General features: G+C 40.6%; 1 protein-coding gene across 1 annotated transcript; it reads right to left on the reverse strand.

Annotated features, from left to right (window-relative positions):
- Positions 1-367: 367 nt before the first annotated feature.
- LOC141002464 (trace amine-associated receptor 13c-like) lies at positions 368-1,536 on the reverse strand. Its single transcript, XM_073473804.1, has 2 exons — positions 1,364-1,536; positions 368-1,178 (listed from the first exon to the last, which is right to left on the reverse strand). Exons 1-2 carry the CDS (start codon positions 1,534-1,536, stop codon positions 368-370), a joined length of 984 nt encoding a protein of 327 aa, XP_073329905.1.
- Between the last annotated feature and the right edge of the window lie 11,512 nt (positions 1,537-13,048).

Raw genomic sequence — 13,048 nt, forward strand, 5'->3', positions numbered from 1 at the left:
TTAAAGGAAAAGGAAAATCATGTCATCATATTCATCAATAATTGGATGGAATGGAATGGAATGGAATGGATGGAATGGAAACTCAGTTTTCTTCACTCCATTGTGAAGCCAACACCACAAAAAAAAGGTTATAGTCCTGATATTTACAGACTACACGGTAAACCCAAGAGATGCTGTTTTGGGCATGATGGAAAATTAACAAACCCAAAAGTTGCTTCTCTGTTTCCACTCAGTCATTCTTAGAGAATATCATATTGTAGCATAAGCAATGTGAAAACACATGTGATTCGCAGCATTTCATTACCGTGACATGTACATTTGTCTATTCATGCTCAGGGTCTCATTTCAGGCCCCATGCAGAGTGTCTCTACAGTATGTTCAACTCACAGGAGTCAGGCTGCAGTATCTTAAATGTAACTATGAGCTTAATAGATTTTCTGAACCAGGGATAACAAAAGGCATAAACCACAGGATTTAGACAGGAGTTAAAATCATACAACCAGAAAACAAAGGCAGCAGATGAAGCATTGAGCAAGTTATCTTGGCCTGTAAGAGCAACACAATAATATGGGCAGAGACATATTAGAAACAAAACTACAACAACTCCAAGAGTCCTGGCTGCTTTCATTTCAGATTTCTTTGCAGTTACTTTCCCTGATTGTGTTACAGCTGCAATATGAGACCGCATGGCACGAGCCTGAGACACAGCCACCACAAATACTCTCATATACAAAACAACAATAACAGTAATGGGAACAATGAAGGAAAAAGTGAGATCTGCAAGTCCAGCAATGTAGTTAATGAAAAATATACACTCTCCAATGCAGGAGTGATACCTGCCTGGTTCTTTCATTATATCCTTCAGGATCAGACTTTGAAAAATTACAGAGCATATCCAACACAGACAAACACACACCTGAACTCTTTTTTGTGTGATTTCACTGTAGTAATGCAGAGGATGACAAATAGCCACATAGCGGTCAACAGATATGAGCACCATGGTTCCTACTGAGGCAGAGGAAATAATATATGCTACATACTGATACAGAGTACACATGAGGTCACCAAGGAACCAGCAGCCGTCTACGAGGACAATTTGAATGAACATGAAGAGGCCAACGAAGAAATCTGAGACAGCCAGAGAGAGGAGGAGGAGGTTGGTGGGAGTGTGGAGCTGCCTGGAGAGGAAGAACAGCATGAATTTATCATTATTTATCATATCAATCATCATCCAGATAACAGCAGATCCAGCACATGACTGAAATACGATCAGATTACTATGAAAAAAATACTGTTTATCACAGTTTAAATGTCAATACTTTTTACTACTATTCATTAGTTTCATATATTAATGAATCATTACTTGAAGTAGGAGATAGAAATGATGACCAGCAGGTTAAGAGCTGCAGTGACCAGAGAGCTGAAAGACTGCAGAATGTAAATCGGCATGGTCTCAAAGTGAGGACGTATTGGCTTCCTGCAGGAGCTGTTGAGGAGTTGTGGAAAGCAGAGTTCAGTTCCCTCCAAGGTCTCCATCACCAGAGAGAGGAGAACCTGCTGAGCTCTGGCAGCTTTTTGACCAAAGCTTTCCATAATACAACTAATTTATCACTATCCTTCCAGCCTCCTCCTTCCTCCTCACCTCTGCTGCTTTGTTCCTCTCCATAGAGATTGAAGTATTAGGCCTTCTTTGTTCATCCTCCTCAATGTTGGTGACTTTGGTTTATGTTTATCTCCACCTTTGGCCATCTGCCAGATGTCACAAGTCAAAGTTGGCTGAGCTCAAGTGGTAAATGTTGCTCTTTGTGGGAGTACATTCTTGCCCTGATCTTTTTGCATTTGAAATTATCCCAGCTGGTAGAAATCCCATGAACTTGTTCCTATTCCTGGAAATGTATGTAAAATTATCCCAAAACACCTATCCCAGTCTAGCCCAAAGTAAATATAAAGCTGTTGGTGAACCATTTGGAGTACAGACATGGTTTGGGGCTCTCTTGAAAGGCTATTAAGATGATTTTTATTTTGAGTGCTGGGTTAGAAGAACCTGAATTATCGCTTACATCTTTTAATACAAAAATAAGCCTGAAGATGATCTGTAACGGCCTCTATCAGCTTGAAGACACAATTGGCCCTATTTAGGCAGTCTATAGCACTCGGTCTAAAGCGGTGCACGCTAGTGCATTTGGGTGTCTCCAAGTCCATTTTGCTAGTTAAACGATGGATAATCTGCAAACAGGTACACAGAGGTGGTATTTTGACTCTGAATTAGTCATGGGTGTGTTTTGGGTGGAACATAAATCAAACTAATCTGAATGTCATCTCCCATTCCCTTTAAGAGCCAGGTGCATTACATAATCATCTGTCCCATCAACAACTCTGTTTGACTGCATATGAAAAAATACACAGATATTTAACTGAGGAGGAGGAGAAGTGCTGCTGCTGCGTCCCTCTGTGTTTGCAAGGATCTCGGTTCGTAGATCAGACGAGTCATAAAAAGTATCATCCTGATCAATAACCGGTGGGATGAGAGAGGAGAAATACGTCCTTAATGAGGAAAATATTAATGACATTACCTGCAGCAACTCTCCAGCAGTAGAAACTACATGTGTATCTCTACATTAACATATGCATTTGCGCACATGGAACATCTGATAAACTTCATTGATTATTTAAAACTCCTAACTCGTTTCCTTTGGAGAGTTTATAACTACAGATTTTAGTTTCCCATGATATTTGATGCAGTACATGACTGCATTCACAGAAATGTTTAAATTAACTGAAAGCAGCCTCTCCACTCATAAAAGTGTATGAACGGTGTCAACCCATCAGTGTAGGCGCATCTGATGTGCTCTTTAAATAGCAGGAAACAGACTGCGCTTTTGACTTTAGCCCAGCATTTTGTTCGTCCATGGCACATTCACTTTCCGCTGCCTCAAGATAGCAATCCGTCATCAGCAAGCCTGACCACACCTCATTTTAAGACAAACGGCAAGGAGCGCACGGGTGGGTGCAAGTAGATGTGCTATTTACACAGTGTGGGCGCTGGCCGTGGAAATGACAGCTGCGTCGGTCTGAAAACTAGCAAAGACCGCTTTGTGCTGAGTGTAAGATAGAATGGGTCCACATCATGTAGTCTTACATGGTCCAAGTTCAATTTACTAACAATATTACTGAAAATGGACTCTTAACACTTATAGACTCTCAACAAATATCCAGGCGCTTGGCAAAACAATGCCATTGTATGACCTCAAAATACCCCTGATAGCCTCAGCAGAGTAACACGGGCAAAAACTCATTATAGTTCTTTATTTCCTTATTTACTTTAACTTTGTGCATATAAAATAGTCAAAGGTGCTTAAAGCCTATTAAAAGAAAAAAAAGTGCATAAAACTATATAAACTTGATCTCCAATTTATAGCTTTAAAAACAGAAATAAACTACATATTACTGGATTTAAAATCTCAGCTGTAGTTTTGGCTACATGATGCATCAATCATTCGGAGGCTTGTGTGTAAGTGGCTCAGGAGAGAGGATCCCTCATTGGTTATTGTAGGCTCTAGGGCGGACATAGAAGCCCATATCTGCTAAAATGAGCTGTCGATAAAATGGCTGCCATCTCAGGATATCCGGCGTAGAGGGATAATGGTGACTGCGAGGAGTTGTTTGACAGATAAAAGCATGAATAAGCATCCGTGATTGCAATTTTTTGCCACTGTGACACCATTTAATCATGGAATACTGTATGTTACTTAAATGGATTTACTGGACATTTGGGAATAAGAGAAAACAGTTTTGGTTGAGTTCGTTGTACTACTGAAACACCAAGACAGTTTATTGTTGAGTTGGCAAATCTTCATAGATGCTAGTTTGTTTTTTCATTGACTGTACTTTGCTAATGTGGTTTTATCTTGAAGTGGTTTGTATGAATAGACTAATGAGAATCTACACTTTCTAACAATGTATGGTATGTCTGTACATTAAATTGAGACGTTTGCCTATTTGCTTAGCTGTGACTAAAGTTTGGCGAAGTAGCCAGATGCTGACTTTTAAGAGGTTAACAGCACATGACTTCTCTGATTCAGTTCCAGGATGTCCAGTATTATTGCGTGAGTGTCTATTCACCAACAGGAACCACACTTTACTGTACTCTAGCCTTAAGTTATTGTGTAACGGCACACATTGAGAGTGTGTGAGTCTGTGTGTTTGAATCCAGTGTTTTTCCCTTTCTGGGCTTTGTCTCATGCTTGTGTTTTGTTTCCCTCGTGTGCAGAACTTCCCGCGCCTCTCCGTTCTGCTTCCTGCTCCAATGACTCACCTGAGTTCCCTCCATGCTGCCACTAGACAACCCTGCCTGCCTGCTGCCCTGCTCGCCCGCTATTTCCTCAAGAACTCAGTCCTGTAATAAATTCCTCTAAACCTGATTTCCAGCCTCTGATCTCTGCATTTCAGGTCTAGACCAAAACCCACCGTAACACATCAAATGTCTAGGAGCCTTTCATGCGTCAACAAGCCAGCACAGCTGAGTGACTTTTATAAAAAGGTCTGGTCTATCCAGTGTCATGTGACTCCCAAGTAACTGCATTGTCTGACAGTCCAGCAATCTGTGGTTGTAGCGCCATGGTTCACAAAACTCAACGTCCTAATAATCAAGCTTTTTGGCTTTGGCAGCTTCTCGTATTTTCAAGGCCTCTGTTTTTCATGACGTTATTGTGCAGTGAGGTTGTAATGTTTGTATTATGTTCTGAAATTAAGGTAATTCAATCACAGAGAATGGCTGGTTGCCTTCACTGATAAAGTCAAGCAAAGCCTTGTCTAAGGTTCCCTGCCTTACCTGTAGGACAGACAAGGAAAAGGCACTTATATTTGCATTCTTAAAGTTAGTTTGAGTCTTTAATGTGAAGTTGTATGAGGTACTTATCCCTAGTCGATGAATTACCTTCAGCAGATCTCCCCTTGTGTGGAGAAGCAGTGCGTAGCATCTACAGGGAAGCAGAGTATTGTCCTGCTGTACACTTCTCCATACAGGAGGACTGACAGTCATATACTGCAGGTAATTAACTGTTACCAACAAAAGCAATGAAGGACCCACTTCATGTATAACAGCATTTAATAACAAGCTAGCAGCTAAAAGACGAACTACACTAGCTAAGCTAGCGCAGTGTAGTTCGTCTTTAGCTAAGCTAGCTAGCTGGTACTCAGTGCTAGATAAAGTTTTAGTTGCTAAGCTAGCCTAGCTTAGCAGCCTGCAAAACAAGTTAAACATTTAACGTTAGCGTTTTTTTTTTTTTTATGGTTATTTGGATACCGCCATGAAATATGAAAGGCTGTTTTCTGGACTGAAGACTGAGGGTGTTTTTGCAGATGTGTGTGTTCAGTAGAGCTAATGTTATATTTTTGACCAACCAGTGTGTGAAATATAATGTGACAGTCTAGATTTAAGTAGCTATAACGCAAGAACAAGCTGTGATTTATTTATTTGCTCTGTGATTTAAGGGCTGTTTAAAGACTTTTTTTCTCTTGGAGGTAAAGGACTTTTTGTTTGTATCATTTAGCTCATCTTCACAGTTCACATGTTTTAGACGTTAAATAGGCAGAGGCAGAGCAAATTGCATTCAAATGCCACAAATGCTTGAGATGCAATATGTGTTCATTGTGTTATTAAAAGTGACCAAAGATGTCGGTAGTTATGTAAAAATTAACCTTTGTAGATACTATAAATAGACATAATTAGGCACATTGTTGACTTTCTTTTTGACATTTTAATGGAGTCAAAGCTGTTATTTAAGGGGTTCCAGAGCCCCACGAAGACCTGTATTTTGGACACTGATTGTAACCCAATTTGACAATGATCCTGCTTGACGTTTGTAGTTATAGCTATTACTTCAAAGTGAATTGACTGACTGACTGATTGATTGATTGAAATGCATCCCCCCCCCAGGGATATTAAGAGAATAGCTATGAAGAGAAGCAGAGATATTCAGAGCTTCTTCAAAAAAAAAGAAAAGAGTCACAGCCAGCCACAGCTTCTACCAGCAGCAGTGAAAAGGCCCAGTCAAGTCAGCAGCCTAGTTACAGCAGTAGTGACGAAGAGCAGTCAGCTCCCCCTGCACAGGATGGTAGGTCATGCTTGGATAGTTTGAATTTACCATGTAGGCTCACATTCAAGTTGTTTGTCACTCCAGTTATACAATTACAACTGTCTGAAACATCGCTACACAAGAACAATAGTTAAAACAGTTGTAAAAGACAGAAGAACAATAATAAAATGTGCATAATACATACATTTACACACACACACGTATGTATGTATGTATGTACGTGCGTATGTATGATTGTGTGAGTGTAAAATATATATATATATATATATGTATATATATGTATATATGTGTGTGTGTGTGTAGCAGAACCTCCAGCCTATTGATGTCTGAGATTTCTCAGATATCTGTGTATTCCCACAGCTGACCAGCCACACCCAGAGGAGGAGGAGATAGTGAGAGACGAGTATGATCCAGCAGTGTCTGGAGCTCCACCTGCTAAGCATGGTATGTCAAGTTCTGTTATGTCCAGATGTGTCATTCATGAACAGTTACCTGAAGTTGTCGTGTACTCTCATACTTGATTTAATTTAAAAAGGATGGTCCAATTTTGCCCAAAGTGTATGCTATTCATTTGCTAATACACAGCAAACCCCACACTTAAACATAGACAATCTATTCTTTAAATCTCAATACAAAACATTATGAAAAGACAAAGGAAAATGTGTGACACTAATCTGTCCACATACAGTCTATGGGTGTAATGGTTATTGTTTTTACTACTTCAGGTACTTCATCTAGTGAGCAAAGTGATTCAGAGGGCATGTCAGTAGGTGATGGTGACACCGATGACAGAGAGGCTCCTCATGTTGCACAAGTACATGCTGCCCCACCTGGACCTCACGGTATGTTGTGACATTTTATCTTTCAGTTTACACAGCATTTTGAGTGCCTCCCATTTAAATAACATGGAAGTTGTAATACTGACCACAAATTCACTTTGTAACTAATCATTTTGAATGAAACTTCATAAAAACTGAAGTAAGGACTGATCACGACTATTTCTAATTTACAGACGTTTCACAGTCCAGAGCAGCAGGTCCTACACAGCCTCATCTTAAGGTATTTCCGCGAACCATGCAAGGCAACAGGAAGAGGTCCTTCAACAGCGAGTGGTATAAACAGCACCCATGGCTTGAGTACTCCCAAAGCCAAAACTCTGCCTACTGTTTTGCATGTCGACACTTCTCTTTGCCAAACACCCCAGCATCTGTATTCACATCAAAACTAGGATTCTCTCATTGGAAAAAGGCAATGTACAAAGATGGTGGATTTAAAGTACATGAAAAGTCAGAGGGTCATGTCAATGCCATGTTTGCATGGGGTGAGCACAAGAAGGCAGTACTAACAGATTCTTCCATACGTTATGCCCTTAATGAAGCATACAACAAGAAAGTCCAAGAGAATCGAAAATACATTAAAACAGTGGCTGAAGTACTTCTTTTGACGGCAACACAAAACATTGCACAACGAGGTCACCGTGAGACAGAAGAGGCAGATAACAGAGGAAACTTTTTAGAAATTTTGGAAATGATTGCAAAGCATGACCCTGTGGTACAGAAAAAAATGAAGGGAAAGCAGAATGCCAAGTACACAAGCAGTGTAATACAAAATGAAATCCTGGAATGCTTGGCAAACGCTTGGTCCGTGAGGAGATAATTCAGGAAGTGAAGGAAAGTGAAGTGTTCTCTGTGATTGCTGATGAAACCAAAGACCTGAAAAAGAAGGAACAGCTCTCACTGGTACTTAGGTACTACTACAATGGGGCAGTGCACGAAAGTTTTCTTGACTTTCAACAAGCCACACGATTAGATGCAGAAGGACTCAAGGACAAAATCATCCACTGTTTGGAAAGATATGGACTTGAGTACAGATCCAATCTTGTTGGACAAGGTTATGGCAGAGCATCAGTAATGAATGGGAAACACTCTGGAGTGGCAGCCAGAATAAAGACTGACGCAAAACATGCAGTTAATGTACACTGTAACACACATTGCCTGAACTTGGTACTCATTGATACCGTGAAGGCAGTCCCAGAGGCGGATTGCTTTTTTGCACTACTGCAGAAGCTTTATGTGTATATGTCTGGGTCCTATGTTCACCAAAAGTGGCTGGATGTGCAAAAGGAAATGTATGAAGGTCAGCTAAGGGAGTTGCAGAAGCTCAGTGACACGAGATGGGCATGTAGATACTTGGCCTGCAGGAATCTAATGGACCGATTACCTGCTGTACTTCGTGTTCTGCATGACATTACTACAGAAAATAGTGGGGAAAGATCTGTAGATGCTCGAGGTTTGCTGACTCAGCTAGACCTAAGCTTTGTCAGTCTTCTTGCAACCTTTCGAAGGCTCCTTGGGGATGCAAAGGTGCTGTCTGACACCCTCCAATCCCCTTCACTTGACCTTGCCATGGCAGTGGATTTAGTAAGTGCACTCAAAAACTCATTTCAGGAGTACAGAAGTGAAACATTTGTTGACAATCTGTGGAAAAGTATTGTAGACACTGCCACAAAGTGCAGTATAGCCATTGAAAATGCAGGGAAAAAGAGGTCTCAAAAAGTTAATCCCAGACTTGGTGGGTCTGTCATAACCTCTACATTGGGTCAGCGCAAATGTAATGATGGTGACAAGGATTCCTTTAGGAGGACAATCTTCTACCCCATTGTGGACACCATACTTGGAGAGTTAGACAGGCGCTTCTCCAAAGACAATTGTGAAATAATGAGGGGAATACAAGCTTTGGATCCAAAAGCACAAGTTTCCTTCAAGAGGAAGCAGTCTTTCGCCTGGGAGAAATTTATGAAAGTGACTCTGAAGATCTCAGTCATGAACTCCACCAGACAAGGAGGCTTTTGCAAAGGAAACAGCAAGGTGGAATGCCGAACTTCCTTGAACCTCATAAGGATGTTTTTCACGAGCTTTTTCGTCTGTGCAAGATAGCCATAGCCCTCCCGGTAAGCAGTGCAGCATGTGAGCGCAGCTTCTCAGCTCTCAAACTCATCAAGACCCATTTGTGCACAACAATGACAGATGACAGACTGAGCAACCGGGGTGTCCTCAGCATTGAGGCTAGCAGAGCAAAGTCACTTGACATGGACAAGTTTATTAAACTTTCTGCTACCAATCACCAAAACAGGAGAATTCATCTGATGTAAGATGGATGAACACAGGATTTGTCTTGTGGTCTTATTTTTTTGTAGTTAAGGTTTGTTTGGTTTATGTTACAACTGTTTATGTACAATTTTCAGAAGTTAAATTATGAAGAAGCACCTTAACCCTTAAGTTATATTTGGTCTGGTGGCATTGCATTGGACTTTAAGTCTTGTCTTGTGGTCTTATGGCCTATGTGAAAGCATTTTGTAGCAGGAGAATGAGCAAAAGCAAGAACTAGCTACCTCTATTGCACTTTGTCACTATTATTAGAATCCTCTAGTGTTCATGAGAGTTTGAAGGTTTACATAACATTACTTTATAGTATATAATTTGTTTGGAGTTAAGATTTGTTTGGTTTATGTTACAATTGTTTATGTACATTTCTCATAAGTTAATTTATGAATAAATATTATTTATTCTAAGTCTTAACTGTTTAATTTAAATAACTTCTTAATTTATGCTGAATCAAAGCCAACGTTTCAATTTATGCCTTCATCAGGGACCTGGACATGAAAACTGTCTGGGTTGAAAACCACTTTTTGCACATTTTCATACATCACAAGGCATCCTATAGAATGACATTATTCAGTTATCAGGCCATCATCTGTGTCACCTGTATTGTTACCTATGTTTGCTTTACTAATTTAGGCGCCATCTTGTGGTTAAATAAAAACACACCTGGCAAAGAACAAACCAAAAAAATCAAATTCCAGTATCTCCAACAAATTATATCTAAGCTAAATAATAACATAAACTAAGCATGTAAAGAACAACAAATATTTCTGTTTTTTCCTTACAAGCTTAGTTTATCTTTTGCTTACAGATAAACTTTTTAATAAGGCCTATCTTTAAGTATTAAGCTTTGATTTGAAGTTTTTGGTTTGTTCTGTTGCCTGGATTGCTGTGTTTTCATGTAACCACAAGATGGCGCCTCAATTAGTAAAGCAAACACAGGTAACAATACAGGTGACACAGATGATGAGCTGATGACTGATTATTGTTATTCTATAGGATGAGTTAAGAGCAGTTGAATTTTGCTACCCTAATCTAACTTGTGAAGAGATGAGGACTTTAATCCACTCCAAGGAAATGGCTCTTAGAACATTTGTACCCTATCCTGAACATAATTACTGATTAAAAATAGACATGTAAAATAACCAGAGACTCCTGAGGACTGTGATAGGTGGAAATGGAATAAAAAAAATGACTTTTTAAAAAAAGATTTTTTTACCAGCATAGACACCTTTTTTTGACAGTTGCGAGACAGGAAATCATGGGAGAGAGAGGGGATGTGACATGCAGCAAACGACGTCCGGCCGGGATTCGGACTGCGGTCGGCTGCGTACGTGGTATTAAACTTCGCTATGCCATGGCCACCCCACACTAGCTTTGTGTCCCATCTTGGCCACCCCAGTAAAAATGTCCTGGATACGCCACTGCAGGTGAGCCTTAGCTGTGGTGATCTTTGTGGCAGTGAGAGCAGAAAAGCATTTCACACAAAGATAGGTGTTACAAAAGGCATCAAAAACTACATAACTTTCAAAGATGATGCTGGGTACTCAGCCTGTTGTTGGATCCAAAAATTAACAAGTGACATTTTGGGGAATTCCAAAACCAGAATGCTGTCTGATAATTCACGCAGCATCTCCTGTTCAGCACCTGTCAGATCATCTGGTATTTCGGTTGCGTCAACAGAAAAGGGGTCTCTGATCCAGCCAGGCCTGGCCTCAACTGAAAGTTACTCTGTGAACTGGTCTGCCATGGGTAAGAGGTGCCAAGACATTGCATCTTGAATCGAAGTGTCAGATGAACCCAGCTTGAGATAGGTCTCCAAAGCTGGAAAAGCAGCAACATCCCCAGCCCTGACTTTTGTGGCAAGCAGCTGCAGCTTTTTCTTCATGACAGTGATTTTGTCATGGACCTCAACAACTGTCAGACTGTATTTCTGTAGTCCCATGTTGTGCTAATTCAGATATGAAAATGTATGCTGGATAGGCAAAATGTCCCAGCCACTGTTGGTCAATAGATTAGACTGTTGCTCTAGGAAAAAAATATCCTCACTTCATAATGCATTTGTAGAGCCTGGTTAGCACTTTACCTCTCAACAGCCATCTAACTTCTGTATGCAACAGAAGTTGCACATGTTTACTGCTCATTTCGTTCCAGAGCACACTGAAGATATGTAAGTCCATAGGTCAAGCTTTGATGTAAGTGTCTATGACAGCAGTGTCTAGCACGGACTTAAGTTCCTCTGGCTTTTCTCTTGGTGTATGCTGCACTGGCTCCAGTTGACATTTGGGACTTTCTGTCGTATCCTTGCCACTACACCACTGTTTCGCCCAGTAATGACTTTCACTCCATCTGTACAAACACCTGTGCATTTGGTCAAGTCAATGCCATTCTCTTCAATAAATGTGACAAAAGATTTGCTCTCCAGTTGTCCTGGTCAGATAAACTCAAACTCATATCTAACACATTGTGGCTTTTGCTGCTCCTCTGGCCCTGTGATGGTAAATCCCAAATTGAGATGCCTGAGCCTGGTAACCTCTTTTTACTTTCTTGCTAGAAGTGGTGCTGCCTGGCTTCAGCACTGGCGCTTTGACATGGCATGGAGTTCATCTGACCAATCAGGGCCAGCTTTGTCACTTGCCTCGACTGTTTTATTTATACTATTTAAATATTCCACTCATGCAGCTTTTTAAGTCCCAATCTCACTGCATTCGATGGCTTACTAGTTCATGTTGGCTGTCACGTTCATTGACGTATAGGTCACGTCATTTCACATTCAACCAAGGTCCAAACTAATCAAAGAATAACTGTGGTATAAATTTACAGAAGGAATGTATGACTTGTGCATTGTTTAGGTGATTTGGAAGTCTCAGAGTCCTTCGCACTTGCAGAGGTAAAGATAAAGATAAAATGCAGAGCTTGTGGATGTACCAGACTCCCCTGATGTTACTGAATGTGAAATGACATTGACAGAAAGTTACCCACATTGTTCGCATTCTCCAAGGTACCATTATTTTACAGGACTGTAGATGCCTTGGAAAGTCTTGCAAAATGCCATGACATTAAACCTTTTGATATTTGACTGTGTCCATGTATTTGTGTCATAATAAACTATATTCAAGTGAGGACAACTGAAGGTTATTGGGTTTATTAAGTTTATTTATTTATTCATTAAAGCAATGAGCTGTCACTCAAAGCAGGCTGAGGCTTCACCTTGCTAATTCCAGTCACTGAACTTGCTTCTCAGCCTTGTTTGTGGTGTCTTGGAATTTTTTTATAGCAAATATTGGACAAATAATGTGGCTCACTGAAGCTATAGGGTAAGGCACCAGTGTCAAGATAGCAACCCCTGATAACAGACAGACCGCTGCTGGAGCTGGCAAGCTCTGGAGGAGACAGCCCGGGCAGAGGCCAGAGCTTCTAGAGGGATACACACCAGGTAGTCCAGGGAAGCACATAGTTTATTTTTTAAATTAAAAAATGAAATTCAAAATTCAAAAGTGGATTTACAGTATATTCTTTCTTGCTTCTCAACCTCTGCAACAGCGAGCACAGAGCTGCTTAAGTCGGCTGTAGATTGCGGAAATGTTCTTACTTCATTAACATACGGAGAGGAGACTGGAAAAAAGTAGAGGCACTGGAGGATAACAGAAAGAACTGGAATATCTGAAGTCCACCCAGGCTCCACCTCTTTACCCATCAGATACTGCCAAGATGGCGATGACTGGTATCATCCACTCTAAGCCTCTTGCAAGCCCTTCAGAAACCTATGAGTAACATCACGCTGGCTTG

The sequence above is a fragment of the Pagrus major genome, chromosome 9, assembly GCF_040436345.1.
Source record: "Pagrus major chromosome 9, Pma_NU_1.0".
Lineage (NCBI taxonomy): Eukaryota > Metazoa > Chordata > Actinopteri > Spariformes > Sparidae > Pagrus > Pagrus major.